Source organism: Monopterus albus, unplaced genomic scaffold, assembly GCF_001952655.1.
Source record: "Monopterus albus unplaced genomic scaffold, M_albus_1.0 scaffold30.1, whole genome shotgun sequence".
Lineage (NCBI taxonomy): Eukaryota > Metazoa > Chordata > Actinopteri > Synbranchiformes > Synbranchidae > Monopterus > Monopterus albus.
Genome location: NW_018127910.1, coordinates 1790772 through 1806463, shown reverse-complemented (window position 1 = coordinate 1806463; position 15692 = coordinate 1790772). Strand labels below are relative to the sequence as shown.

The following is a 15692-nucleotide window of genomic DNA, read 5'->3' as shown; positions in this document are numbered from 1 at the left end:
CGTGTGCTGATCATCATTCCCACTCACCACCATCAGTATTCCAGTGTGCTGCTTGAGGTATGGTGCAACCAGCAATGGGTGCAAAAACAGAATGATAAACAACTTAATCTCACCTCTAATCATGCTTGTGCTGAGTGGTAAGTGAATCACATGAAAGAGATGCCAAGATATTGCATGCATGCTTAAATGAGCATAAGCTGCCATTTGTCATTTCAGCCACGGTGGAATTACAACAGGTATGATTTTACACCAATGGAATAATGTGCTTTCAAGTAAAAATCAATGTCGTGAAACAACTGATGCCTCTGTGTGTTTTGCTGTCAACAAAGCAGCAGAGATCGCAATTCATTCCAGGCCAGGTGCAACGATCTCATTAACAAGGTCTTGAGTTTGTACAGAAACTCAGCAGCCAAAGCGACACATTAGGATCTGACCTATTTACTATGGATATGAACTGTCCTCTCATTAATAGTTCAAATCATATTAAATGGTATGAGTGTGACAATGCCGATGCAGTTGTCAATAGCAGTTCTTTCCTGAGGTTTTAACACAGACTGAATGATAATTAGTTTCCCTTTGTTGCCCTTATCTCTTACCTGCAGAAATGGCCAATTTATGCAGGCTGCACCCTGGCCAGGCAAAGTTGATGCTCCCCAGAGGAGCAAAGCAGCCATGTTTCAGACAATGGAAATGAACTCAGGGACAACTCAAGGTTGATTCAGATCCTTGGTAACATGGAATTAAATAAGGAAATAGGCCACACTGATCTTGCCCCAGTGTTGGCATGCTCACCTCCCAGAGTGACTCTCACAGGGTAAACGTATAACCAAGGAGCCCCATGCGTCACCGAGATCTGGTCAAGTGAGAATAACAATGCAAATGCCATATTGTTGAAATGCTGAGTGAACTAAATGTCAGTTCATCTTTTCAATATGAGATATGAGATTGATGTGGATAGGCCATTGAAGCAAGTGTGATAGCTGCAGAAGGCGGGTTATACCAACAAATGTGATATTTGAAATGGGAAATAAGCCTTTTCTTTTTCTTTTTCAGAAGAATCAGCAATACTCATATGTCCTTTACAGAGATTATCCTGAAAAGACCCACAGTCTGTCTTTTCCTTTATCTTATGACAGGATTTTCTCAAAACTAATGATAACAAGGGACAGTACAGAGGACAAGCGGTATTGTTTTCACTATTGATAAGATTTTTTAGTTCTTAATATTCAAAGAGCTCCACTGACACAGAGCACAGCCCCTGGGGGAAAGATACCCGGTTATTCGTTAAACATTTTGCTAGCTTTAATTTTACATTTTTCACACCCCATTGCCCATCTAATCCACTTCTCCCTAGAATGAGAACTTGTCAAGTCCTCGCTGCTTTCACTATACCCCAGCCAAACACATTCCGTCGATCTATTCATAATCCCTGATTCACATCCACATGCATTAGGTGCAACCTCCACTAGCACGTTTTCCCTCTGATGCTGCTGCTCTGTGCGCGCACATCAGTAAATGAATCACGTAGCACTAGAACAGCCCTTCTTCATGCGATCTTGCCAGACCTATTGGAGAAACCCCCCCAAGGCAAGATCTGTCACTGTTCACTCATTTGCTGGAAGACGATCACAAACTATGTTAAATGCACAAAGAAATACAGCGGAGTCTGTTATAAAGGCGTCGAGAGGATTCCAGTCAGATCTCACTGAGAAGGGAGTAGGTTTCAACAGTTGACGCGGAGAGAACTGAGCGCAGGAAAAGCGATTTATTTTGATTATCTGAAATCTTCCAGCACCCTTTTTTTTTGGTTGCATTTTCTGGTAACGTTCACGGGGACAGTGCAGATGAGCATTGTCCGAATGAAGGATGCAAGAGCACTGGGACCAGTTGGACTGGATTATGGGATTACTGGACTGATTATAGGAAAATCATCGGGCAAAAGTCGCAGCCGTGCTATAGATGGTCTTGAATGACGGCAACACAAAAGGTTGGACAGGAGTAACAGCCCTATATCCTGCTTTTATTTTACTTTGTGGCATGGGCAGGCTGTATATACTACGGGAGCAGAGCCCATATGCAACAGTGTGCCGCACAGGAAAAAAGTGAATTCATTGTGAATGGTAACATCGGGCAATGCTGCATTTTGAACGGGCATGTCAGTGTTTGCTCTAGCCTAGGTGTAGATGTCGCATGAGGGCAATGCGCTTTTGTAAGCTACGGTCTAACCTTCACCACAGAGATTCAAACGCTTTAACCTTGGATGCAGAAGGGAATATTAATACTTTATAGTCATCGATTATTCATTAAGTCGCCCCGTGAGGGAAAAACAAAGCATTTCTCTTACACTATGTTGAATTTGATCTTTAATTCATGCAATAGGTGTCGTTGGGCGGTCATCTTTGTTTACAGAAAGAGTTCATCACACCCGAACGGCATGTAAAGGAGGTTAAAATACCGATTGAAAGGAGATAACGGTTCTTAAATCGGTTTAAGACATAATTAGTGTGAGAACGGCGTCAACCGCATGCCTGGTTTAGGTTTAGTCCTCTAGGTTTGCTGTAATCAACAGGTTGAAAGTCAACGAGATTTTTTTTTTTCTGTCTGCTGCTACTGCAGATCCAGTTGAAGGGATGCGTCTCTCTGTACCCATTTTCCTTCTGTTGTGGGTTAAAGCCCTGACATTGAAAAATCTCAATTATTCTGTCCCAGAGGAGCAAGGACCTGGCACTGTTATAGGTAATATAGCAAAAGATGCTGGATATGGGACCACAGAGAGAGGGAAGAAATCTAACTTCAGAGTGCTGGAGAATTCTGCACCACACCTGGTGGATGTTGACCCGGAGAGTGGACTAATCTTCACCAAACAAAGGATTGACAGGGAAACCTTATGTAGGCGCAACCCAAAGTGCCAGCTCTCTATGGAGGTGTTTGCCAACGAGAAGGAGATATGCATGATCAAGATTGATATACAGGACATAAATGACAACTCGCCCAGTTTCCCTTCAGATCATGTGAATATTGATATTTCAGAAAATGCAGCTGCTGGGACGCGCTTCCCCCTGACTATTGCACATGACTCAGATTCTGGAGAAAATGGGATAAAGACCTACCAGGTCACAAGAGATGATTACAATACATTTTCTTTGGATTTAAAAGTGAGGGGTGATGGGACTATATATCCAGAGCTCGTTGTTCAGAGACCTCTGGATAGGGAGGATCAGAGTCATCACACCCTTCTCCTCACTGCAATTGACGGCGGGGAGTATCCAAGATCTGGCTCCATGCAAATTAATGTCAGAGTGACTGATTCAAATGACAATAGCCCGGTTTTTGAAAAATCCTCCTATGTAATAGAGATCGCGGAGAATTCACCCCCTGGAAAAGTACTTATAGATTTGAATGCCACTGACCAGGATGAGGGAAGCAACGGGCAGGTGGTGTATTCCTTTACTGGATATGCATCTGAAAGAATCCAAGATTTGTTCTCCATTGACCCCAATACTGGCGTCATCAAGGTCCAGGGAGAAATTGACTATGAAGAGAATCCAATAATAGAGTTTGATGTACAGGCTAAGGATCTGGGACCTAACCCAATACCAGGCCACTGTAAAATTACTGTGAAAGTGCTTGACAAAAACGACAACTCACCAATAATAAGTTTTGTTTCTGTCCGGCAGGGAGCCATCAGTGAGGCAGCGCCTCCAGAATCTGTCATAGCGTTGGTCAGAGTGACAGATAAAGATTCTGGCCGAAATGGCCAACTTCAGTGCCGGGTGCTAGGAAACGTACCTTTCAGACTGCAGGAGAACAATGATAATTTTTACACGTTGCTCACTGACAGACCTCTAGACAGAGAAATGAAAGATGAATACAACGTAACAATAGTGGCGAGAGACAATGGGATCCCTTCTCTGAACTACACTAAGTCGTTTACTGTGAAAATTTTGGATGAGAATGACAATGCACCACGCTTTACAAAGACTGTGTATGTGCTACAGGTGCCTGAGAACAACATCCCAGGGGAGTATCTGGGCTCTGTTCTGGCCCACGACCCAGATGTAGGTCGAAATGGAACAGTGTCGTACTCCATTTTGCCGTCACACATAGGAGATGTTTCGGTGTACACCTATGTGTCTGTGAATCCCACCAACGGAGCCATATATGCCTCACGCTCTTTCAATTATGAGCAAACAAAATCCTTTGAATTCAAAGTTCAGGCTAAAGATGGAGGATCCCCTCACATGGAAAGCACTTCTACAGTCAGGGTCAATGTCCTTGATGTCAATGACAATCTCCCAGTTATTATTTTGCCCCTTCTGCAAAATGATACAGCTGAAATCCCAGTGCCTAGAAATGTAGGTATTGGCTACATCGTGGCCACAGTGAAAGCGGTGGACCATGACCACGGAGAGAGTGGCCATCTGACCTATGAGATTACAGAGGGAAATGATGACCACCTGTTTGAAATGGATCCAGTGGGAGGAGAGGTCAGAACTGCTCATGCGTTTTGGGAAGAGGTTACTCCAGTGGTTGAGCTGGTGGTGAAAGTAACTGACCATGGCAAGCCCCCCTTATCTGCTGTGGCTAAGTTGATCATTAAGGCAAACACAGAAACAGCAGCAGGAGGGGGTTCCAGCGTGACTGGGGAACAGCAGCACTGGGATGTGTCCTTACCCCTCATAGTTACCCTCTGCATTATCTCTGTCATGCTCTTAGCAGTCATGACCGCCATCGCTGTCAAGTCCAAGCATCAAGATAAGGAGACTGGGAATTACAACTGCCGCATGGCTGAATACTCCAATCCTCCAGTGGGGAAGGGCAAAAAGAAAAGGATCAACAAGAGTGACATCATGCTGGTGCAGAGTGAGATGGAGGAGAGAGATTCTGCCAGCCGGATGAATGTGGTGAGCAGCCCCTCTCTCATCACTTCACCAATCTGTTTTGACTACCAGAGCCCTCTGCCACTCACACTGCCTAGGTCAGAGGTCATGTACCTGAAAACCACGCCAAACAGCCTGACAGTGCCCAGAGCAGGTTGCCACTCCAGCTTTGCCGGGCTTAGCACAGACACTCCAGCGAACAGGATGTCAGTGATACAGGTAAGAAGGATGCTGCACTGTATTCTTTATCTGCCCTTTCTTCTTGCTTATCTGCACCCACTGCTTTGCCATACAAATCTGACAAAAGAAAAGTAATCGACTGTAAAAGAGAAACCCTGTCACTGTGAGCAGACATCATTATTATTCCTTTTTCCACCTGTTATGACAATATGAAATATTCTCTGCATATAAGGCATGATATTGCAACTTAGCATTGGAACGTATTCATGTGTTGTACGGTAAATGTCATTTCACTAAAGAGAGCTTTTTAAGGAATCTGAATCATTTTAGAAATTGCTGCATTGCGAGTCTTCTCTTGCAAAATGGTACAGGTGGTCTGCATAATCAGAAAGTCTTCACAGTTAGACATGCAAACAGTGTGAGTCTTGAACAAGGCTGCTGTGACCCTGCCAGATCCACTCTTATGGAGTGGAAACAAAACCCTGCCTGAAATGCGGGATTGGACAGGTGTTTGAGCAGCTTGTCTGATCACATTACTGAACCAATGTGCACCAGACAGCTAGATGCACAGAGCATAACCTTAAAATCGCATTTTCGCTCCCCACAAATATGGGCCAGATCCATCCATCCGCTTCCAAAGCTGGCATGATAAGGCCATTAATAGGGTCCAGCCTTGCCGTGTGGAGATGGTAGGGTTGAACATACGAGCCAGCTAACATGCTAATTTGACAGCATGGGCTTGTAGTGCTGTTTAGCACAGCAGAATTATCTGTTGTAAACGATGTAAATATCTAGGACAGTTTCACAGACAGTCTCATTTAGAGATGATAACACAGATGACAAGGCCTGGCACTGTCGCCAGTCACCAGGGTATGTGGGTGTGATCAACACAAACACATTATTCTCAAGATAGGGGAAAAAAAGGATGCTGATGACAGTGGCTAATGCTTTACTCCTTTGCCTTGCCAAGGAGGCACATATGGTCACAATGGAGATTTGTTCTTATCACGCCGTCTTTACTGGCAGGTGCTTTATAGCTTTTATTGACATATTTCAGGTGCCATAACAAAGATATTAAAATATGAAAACCAGACAAAAAATAATTTTCCTTACTGAAACTCATGTTATTCAGAATGTAGTTGAAAATTGCATTACATTTTTAACATGGTCAGTGTAAAATATGATTTTTCTTTCATTTCTAGACGGAAAATTTCCCCTCAGAGTCCAATTATGCCGGCAGCAGGCAACCATTTGTTCAGAGGTAAGAGCTCTGTCCCAAAGTATTCTTGACTGGTGCATTTAGTTTCTTCTTCTTTATATCAACCCAGTTGACTATGACCATCAGACAGTGCTTACGCAGAGGTAATGGCAGGTTATGTTGTTTTCCTACTTCTATTCCGCTGCAGCTCAACATTTAAGGATGCAGAACGAGCAAGCCTCCGAGACAGTGGCCATGGTGATAGTGACCAGGCTGATAGTGACCAGGATACTAATAAAGGCTCACACTGCGACACGTCTGCCAGGGAGGCCCTCAAGATGAAAGCAACAGCAGTTAATGGCCAGCCTTTTGAGCAGGGTGAGTGGACACACTCTCTTCCTGACATCTTGAAGATGCCTAACTGACTCCTGCACTGAACATTGTTTATACCTTATGGACTGAGAAGATGCATGCAGCTCACTGGTGTTTAAGTGGAAGTTCACCACCCTCTGGTTGCAGCCAACCTGGACGAATATTTTACATGGGAGAAGTAGTGCCAGACTGTTATTAGATGTACATTGTACCGCTTTACATTGCAGACAGCCTGTACTCTATTGCAACAATGACATGAATGAATTAAAGCGGAAGGTAGATGGTAGTTTAAGATAAAATAGTCCATTGGCTGAAGGTGCAGTAGAATGTTCAAACATCTCCTGTCTGATTTAGCCATCAAACAAATTCATATGCATGGCAAAGTCTAGCTCCCTCTGTCTCTTTTGATCACGTCATTATTTGAACACATATTCGCCGCATGCATGTCTTGAATAACGCAACGGAGACAAGAAAGTGTGATAGACACTTGCAGTGCAAAATGACAGGTATTTCTGGTGCAACATGACAGGGTGTTTCCACCTTTTGCTTGGAAAGGTTTTCTCAGTTATTATCGGTTTTGCCATGGTTACACTGTTTTGAAAGGAGCTTTGCTTTACAACTGAAAATAGAAATGTTGAATTTTATTTTACAAATCTGAAACGATCCTCACTGCCAGGAGTATAATCATAGATGATTGTCAATCTGTTGCAACCTGGCTGACCCGATAGGGACTGATATATTTAGCTATTGTGGATATAAACTGAAAATATGAGAGCAACTCTCACTGGAAAGATAAAAGATAATGGGAATTTGAGCGAAGTGGTGATGTTTCTCATTTCCTTGTGTGAGCCTTGGAAGAGAATGGCTCTGGTCATCAGGTCCCTATGCAGTACTTTCCACACCATTTACATTGCTATGAACTGTTTGTTTGTGGCATGCTCAGGAGGGCAGAGATGGAAACACTCTTGCGGCTGCCAGAAGGATGTGTGAATCTCTCACTCCCGCTCTCACACGTTCCTGTATGTGTGAGTGTTTATGTGTGTGTGTGTGTGTGCTATGAGGAATTATGGCAGACCAAACTTGACTCTGTAGGAGGTGTAAATTCAATCACAATTTTTTGTAGCACATTTCTGAATCTGATTCAGCCCCAGTTCTAAGGCCAATCACATGGAGAGATATTGAAAGAGATGTTTTGTACCTTCAGGATTGAATATTTACATGTGCACTGCTGATGCTTGCTTGACATGAATGTCAGTTAATTTATAGACCTGCATTTTTAAGATAAGAGAACTGCAAAGAAGTGAGGCACTGCTTTTAATATTAATAGGTTGTGCTAATACCCTTCCTGTTTGCATGTGAAATTTCGTTAAAAAGTAAGACTAATGGTTAGATTCAGTGGTGTTCTCTCCTGTGGGGTTGGTCATTTGAACATTAAATGGTGTCACTATCTGCTGAATACAAGATGGAAGATCTACATTATGCATTATGCCTTAGACCTGATCATACAAAAACATCACCCTCCAGCCCACACACTCCTTCTGTCTTTTGCTCACACACACACACACACACACACACACACACACACACACAGGTACATTTAATGAACAACAAAGCCACTGTTTTGCAGATTTTGACAAGATAGCACTATTATCCAAAATGGAGACACCGCAGAATTGTAGTTCCAAATGCACCAAAACAAAAGCTTGTGGGTTAAGTAGTATTGCTTTTATGTCTTTACCTTTACCATCCCTCTAGTCTCCTGGCTGCTTTGATACAGGTAATATATGCACCTGTGCAGCTTCCACTATCATGCACTCTGAATATTTATTCACTTTCACAGACACCAGATGCACAGTGGGTATGTTGCTAAGCTTTCTCTTATTCTATTTATAATAGGCAGACAGTGTCTTTGTTTCTGAGAGCATGTTATTGTTCCATTCACAGTTGCCCATAAGATCACAGCTATTTTGTCACTTTGTCATCATTTCATTATGTCACTATGTAAAGCCATTGTATAACTCTGTCACTTCTGAGCTATAATTGAACAGTTTATAATTCAGAGATAAAATGGAAAATGGCAGGCACAATAGATGAAAACACTCTTACTTGCTCATCTTCTTCCTTCACAATTTTCACTTCTAAATAGTATATACCATAAAAGCTACAAATATTATTGTAATACAGTTGTATATTCATTTTTTCCAAATTGATACATATAGTAAGTATCCTATTGATACATTGTGAGTTACAGAAAACCTATAGTCTGTGATCATAAAGGTGTGATTATAAGGAAAAAGAATGTCTTTCAAATCATCATGAATTATATTTTGTATACTGTAAACATGCAGACGCAATCCTTAAATTACATATAGTAAGACACAATAGCACAAATGATAAAAATACCTTGCTGTGTTTTTCCTGAACCTTTGAAGCCCATGCATCCTTTTGAATTAGCATCATCTGCTAGCTCCTCTGCAGCAGGTACCATGAAAATGAGCTCAGCATCTCCCTGCTTCTCCTTGGTTATGCTTATTGTTCTGGCCTCATGCATCCTACAACATACTTTTCTGTATGGCACTGGAAGAAAGACAGAGAAACACAAATGCACAGGGCACAGAATTGTATTCTGGCATCTAGATGCCTCAGAGCGTAATATTACACGGGACATTTGTGGCAGTTTTGCCAAACCAAAGCCATCATTTATTGTAGTTCTCCCTTTTGATGTAAAATGCAATTTGAAATCAAATGCCTATTTTCTTCCTGAACTTAACCAGTGGTAGAAAGTACTTAAGTACAATTTGGAGATATCTGTATTTTCATATTTTCCTACTTTCATACTTCATGACTTCACTACATTTTAGAAGCAACAAATATTTTACTTTTTACTTCACTACATTTATTTTTATAACTTTAGATACCAGTTACTTTTCAGAACCAGATTAATACAAAAAAACAGTATAATCATAAGACTTTATTGATCCCTGAAAATTTGCTAACTACCCAGCAGTATGTAAAGTACTTCAAGTTATAAGTCTATGAGGTACTTAAAACTAGCTCCACCTTTACCAGCAGCTTTAGGTGATGCACAGAATAATACATCATTAAATATGATCCAACAATATAATATACATTAAATGTGAGCAGTATGGTGGAATGGTGGGAAATACTGTTGCCACAGCGAGAAGGTTCTGGGTTTGAGCCCCAGCCAACCTGTTGTCTGTCTGTGTGGAGTTTGCATGTTCTCCCTGTGCCTGCGTGGGCAGTCCGAAGACATGCAGCTTAGCTTGATTGCTGACTCTAAATTGCCCGTGTGTGTGAGGGAGTGTGGTTGTCTGTCTCTAAATGTCAGCCCTGTGACAGACTGGCGACCTGTCCAGGGTGGACCCCACCTCTCGCCCAGTGTCAGCTGGGATTGGCTCCAGCCCCCACATGACCTTATTCAGGAATAAGCAGTATAGATAATGGATGGATGTTAAATGTGCCATTCTGCATAATGAGTACTTTACCTTAAGTGTGTTTTGATGCTAAAACTTTGTACTTACATTTTGAATGCAGGAATTTTACTAGTAACAGAGTATTTTTGGGTTTGTTTCTCAGGGATTTATTGTGGGAGGATTACTCTTGTTCTTTGTTTTGCTTTCAAATACTATATTTTGTCTGGTTTTTAGGCACTTGGAATTTGTTTCTCACGATATGCGTGTGGTGTTTGTTCTTATGGTGTTTTGTTGCTTGCTCTCTATTGCTGCTGGAACACAGGAATTTCCCCATTGTGGGATCAATAAAGCCCTACCTTACCTTACTTTTTTACACTGCAGTATTGCTACTTTTACTTAAGTACGGGATCTGAGTACTTCTTTCAGCACTGATCTTAGTCCTGACAAAGATGGTGCTCGAAAGGTTTCTGCTAAGAATGTCACAACGTAAGTTCACATAACATGACAGGAAAGAAGCACAGTATGCAGCCCAGAAATAAAATGTGTTGTGGAAATCAAAGACTAGAAAGGGCTTGTAGAAACTTGTAGTCACAGTATGTGTCATTTGGTACAGTTACAGTTAGGTGCACCACAAACTTTGCACTTTATAGACTTTACTGCTACTACTTTATTGCAGTTTTTGCTACATTAACTATAATGCTTTTTATAATGCAACAATAAATACCAACAACATAAGACTGTCACACCATAATAAAGAGTATATCAATAAAAGTACATAGTCAATATCCAGTTAAGATGCATATAACAGAATATATAGATCAGTAATATGCTCTGAAAATTTCTGAACTGATTACTGAATGTTTTATACATCTGTTTCATGAAATTCGAATGTTATCTCTTTGAACTGGCTAAATAAGCACAATTGATGTACTGAACTGTGTTTTAAACAAGACTTTTCCAAGGAGACACACCCAATTAGCATTGACTCTGTTTATGGTTAAAACTGACTGATATAATTTTCTTGAGAGACAAACCACATTTGTTTTCATGTGAACATTGTTTGTATTAAGCAAATAGGGTGGACAGTGTGCTTGCCCAGCTGGTTTCAGCTGGAGAGCAAAAAAGGAAGAGGAGGGTTTTCCACATGGTGAAATTTGCGAGCTCCCCCAATGCAACATTTTGATCTACATGGTCTTTGTTAGGAAATTATCTGTGTGAACAGAAAGCAATCTACGTATACAGATAAAATGTGACAGCTCCACCTACAATTAGGAGCTCGCATAATGCAAAATGACACCCATTATCCAAAACACTTTACTTTGCGCATAAAATGCTGACAAAATACAGGACACACATTTTTTGACATTTTTACCTTTTTTTCCTTTTGCTGAAATAATTAAATAAACAAACTATAGAAATGCCTTTTTTGTTTAACATTCTTAACACAGCTGCGGTGTCAAATTAACAACACATTTTATCTTGATAACACAGATTAACTCACTGTTTTGTGTTGTCCTATAGTGGCAAGTGTGTGTGTGTGTGTGTGTGTTTGCGTAGATGTTCGTGGACAGCGGTATGTGGCTCATACTGGTTTCCGCAGCACTTGGGGGTTTCTTTATTAGTTTGAACCTCTTCTTCCTTGGGTTTCTTTAACTGGCCGAGGACGGTGTATGAGGAAGGTGCTTTTGCCTTTGAGCAAGAGCCCTACCCCACCCCCCAGTAAGATTCTTGTCATGTGGAGCTTCCCCTTGTTCTAGGCTGATATGTTCATCCTCATCAGAGCTAGATTTCAAAATAAGATCAAGTGCCTCATCCACTCTTAGTGGTCGTTTGGGGTATTTGATATCACAGAATAGTATCTGAGCAGTTTAGAGAAGACTTATACTGCAGAGGTGTAAAGTAACTAAGCACATTTACTCAAGTACTTAAGTACAACTTTGAGGTATCTGTACGTGAGTATTTTCTGTTACTTCATACTTCAACTGCACTGCATTTCAGACAAAAAACTAATAATCTTTGAACCCACTACATTTATTTGATAACTTACTAGATAGTAGTAATGTAATAAAAAATACAGTATAATCACAAGGTTTATTGATCATTGGTGTTACAAGTTACCCAGCAGTAACTCAAATTAGAACCATATCAGGTAGTTAAAATTTGTTCTACCTTTACTGGCTGCAACGTTAAATGTTATGTACACAAAAAATACATCAATAATTATAATCAAATAATTTGATGTGCATCAGTGTAAACTGTGCTATTTTACATTTGGTACTTTAAGTATAGTTTTGCTAATACTTTTGTATTTTTATACTGTGATATTGCTACTTTTACTTAAGTAAATAATCTGAGTCCTTCTTCCACCACTATTATACAGTATACAGACCTGTATGAGAGCAGATCAATGAAATATCAAGTCATGTTGTGTTTGCATGGAAACGTGGATATTCCCATTTATTTATTGATTGATTTCTATGGAAGGAGGAGACTGATGTATGACAGAAAAGGGATGTGAAGTGTTAATGTTTGACTGTAACTACAGTAGAGGTTAGAGCTTTTATATAGTTGTAAACCTTTGCTAAGGAATTTTTGGTTCCTCTGGGGAGAGACATCTACAAGAAGGGAGAGATGTTGCAGATGTGGTATGTGATTTTTGTCTTGTCTTAATGTGTACCTATTGTAAGTTCTTTCATTGATTCCTCATAGTTGGTCACTCATAAAAGGAATCACAATGCAGAAAACCCATATATATAACCAAACTCTGATCAAGTCAGGGGTCATTATTTTAATTTGTATGCGTATAACACAAAGGATGACACTGGAACCTCATGGCAATCATAGCAATAGTAATAATAATAATTAAATCAGTCAACAGGATGATTTAATTTATAATTTTACAAATGAAAGTGCTGCTTTGCTTTCATGTATAACAAATGAAGAAAAACTATCATTTTCTAACAGTTTACAAAAGACATGTTTGACATTTTGCTTAATGCCTCTACATGCAAAATGCCATAATGCATCATTGTCAAATGAATATTGATAGCACAATGTAATGGCTGCAGAAAAATGACACCTTCTGCATCATAACACCATAGAAATTGGCTCATTCTACGCTATGTGTTGCTCTGCAGGGTAGAGGTGGTATATAAAAGACCGAGGTAGGGCACAAACAAAGCGCCTTAGCCATTCCTTCAGTTTTTATAACTGACACTAGTACACAATCACAGTTTATACCATGGGTCTTTGGCTTGGTGTCAATGAGGTCCTCTTGTGGCAAAGACAGGTCACAATATGCTTCTGTTAGCATCAAGTGAAATGAAAAATGGGCACCAGAGTTTTCAAAGAAAGTTTACTACACGTCAGACTAAGTGTTTGCACTATAGTATTTCCAAAATCCAGTATCACTTGGCTGTTGTATTCAAGACGCTGATCTGATTTTCACCCAGTTTTTGAATATCCTAAATTAACACCTACAAACCCCCATCTAGAAATGGTTAAAAATATAAAATGCCAAGAAAAATACTGTACATTTATTTTGTGCATAGTAAAAAAATTCATCACTTTCTGATCCAAAATGGGGAGTATCACTTCTCATGCAAATTTCACAGTTGTTTTTCTGTTTATGCCGCACAAACTGCTGCTGCTAGAAATGTAAATTAAAAACGCATCACTTCCTCTGCACCAGATGATATTTTCCAGGAAACACCTACACAAGCTGTTGAGAATAGCAGAGGGAAAAGTTTCATGAATAGGTTGAATCATTTATTACAGCAACCAGAAAAAAAAGCCAAAATTAACTTTGGTTATGTGACATTGTTGTGTATTATTATTTTAAAGGTGCATTGTGGGTGATTTCTAGAACAAAACAGCTTGGACTTATTTTATTCTGAGAAAGTCTCTGGATAACTTGATAACTTAAGTCGAGAATGCTGCTATAATTAGTTGTAGGATTTGAAGAATAGCACTGGAATTTGTGTTTGTTTGCAGTGCTTTAAAATTGTTGCTCATCCTTCAAAATGTCATCCACATTTTCTTCTAGGTTGTTTATTGTTACTGCAGCAGGGTCCAGTAACAAATGTTTAACTGTTTTTGCAGAGCAAGACAAATCAGTCCACTGCACCGATGAATGTCGTGCACTGGGACATTCTGACAGATGCTGGATGCCAAAGTTACGGGTAGGAAGCCAAGCAGACAGCGCCGATAATCGCACCAACCTTTTCATCCCTGTGGGAATGGATGCCATGGTAGAGACAGAGATTTATGGCACCATCAGCTGCAGCAGCAGAAAAACCCTCAGCACGTTTGGAAAAGAACAGCGGGATAGTACAATCCTTGTGGCCAATGTCAAACCTTACTTAAAATCACAGCGTGCACTAAGCCCACCGCTACAGGAGAGTCCATCAGCGTCCAGTAGTCCCACCAAGCATAGTGTGCCCCTGGACCTGGTTAACCAAGAGTCCAAAGAAGAGAGGGAGGGGGGTTCAGACAGCAGTGCCTATGGCCCTCCAGATGGCCAGTGTTCCCCTCTGCACACCGAATTAGAGGAGCCCTCCTACCTGACCTGCGAGATCAGGCCCAAGTCCCTGTCAAGCAGTCTCATTCACAGCTCTGTCATCAGCAAGGAGTATGTGGGGTCAGATTGCGTCGCTGACCCACAGGACCCTGGCAACTGACAGGTCAGGTGATCTCGCTTGTTCTCACCTGCAAGGGGTGTGATGATGATATCACAGATTAATGACCAAGAGGTGATGTTTTTTTGTTGTTTTTGTTTTTTTATTCGACCCACAGGTGTCCAGACATGCATTGTATAACCAAAAACCATCTGTTTTGTATGTTTTTGAGTTTGTGACTTGTTGTGTTTACGTGAAAATATGTGTCCTTGACCGCTGTGAAGGTTTTGGGGGGTTAATCAGTGCTTACCTGACTTCGAGTGTTTTCATGGTGTACCTGTCAATTTAGATGTCTGTATATTACACATTTCGAGCTCCGATTTTGTGAGGGTATTGAACAAATTGCTACTGTTACGCTGCTGAGTCCTGTCTGCTTTTGTAGAGTGAAGCTTTCTGTCTCCATTTAGTGTATAAGGAACATCTCTCTGAATATCACAAGCAACTGAAATACATATCAGTGACGTTAAATACAAAAGTGAAGTGTCTTATGAACTGTTAATGGTGGTGCAACAGGGAACGTCCCTTTTCATAAAACCATTTGAGGTTCCTATAAAAACAGTTTTTTAAGAATGTATTTGTAATTTTATTGTCGTCCTCTGCAGTTTATGTGAAAATAAGCTGAGCTTACACGTGAATGTGGGCTACTGTACTTGTTGTGTATTTTATTAAATTTCTATACACTGTGTGCATGGATGGCAAATTTTTCTGACTGCGACAACGTCTGAAGCTGTTGTGTGTTTGTGTCAGAGAAGTGTGTATGCTATATGTCTTACAAGGCGCCTAACGTGTTAATGACAATAAGGACAAGTGACTCTTCAGACAACCAACTTTAGATGTATATACTTTGTTCCAGCACATTTTATCTGCTTCTAGTCTAGATCCAAGTTAGAGGAACTTCAGAAGAAAACCACATTCAACATTTAACACCACTATTTATAGCTAAAAACTCAAA

General features: G+C 40.6%; 1 protein-coding gene across 2 annotated transcripts; it reads left to right on the top strand.

Annotated features, from left to right (window-relative positions):
- The first annotated feature begins 1537 nt into the window (after positions 1–1537).
- LOC109958114 (protocadherin-17-like) lies at positions 1538–15425 on the top strand. 2 transcript variants are annotated; one of them, XM_020596491.1, is made up of 4 exons: positions 1538–5099; positions 6263–6321; positions 6467–6636; positions 14166–15425. In XM_020596491.1, the coding sequence occupies exons 1-4, from the start codon at positions 2631–2633 to the stop codon at positions 14741–14743; spliced, it is 3276 nt and encodes a 1091-aa protein (XP_020452147.1). In that variant the 5' UTR covers positions 1538–2630; the 3' UTR covers positions 14744–15425. The 2 variants fall into 2 exon arrangements, with proteins under 2 accessions (XP_020452147.1, XP_020452148.1); XM_020596492.1 differs by lacking the exon at positions 14166–15425 and adding an exon at positions 8471–9404.
- The last annotated feature ends 267 nt before the right edge of the window (positions 15426–15692 follow it).

Excerpts from the sequence above, each read along its gene's own strand:
- LOC109958114 (XM_020596491.1), top strand. The coding sequence starts at position 2,631 with ATGCGTCTCTCTGTACCCATTTTCCTTCTGTTGTGGGTTAAAGCCCTG. Across the intron at positions 5,100-6,262 it reads ACAGGATGTCAGTGATACAG|ACGGAAAATTTCCCCTCAGA; the intron begins GTAAGAAGGATG and ends TTTCATTTCTAG. Across the intron at positions 6,637-14,165 it reads TGGCCAGCCTTTTGAGCAGG|AGCAAGACAAATCAGTCCAC; the intron begins GTGAGTGGACAC and ends CTGTTTTTGCAG.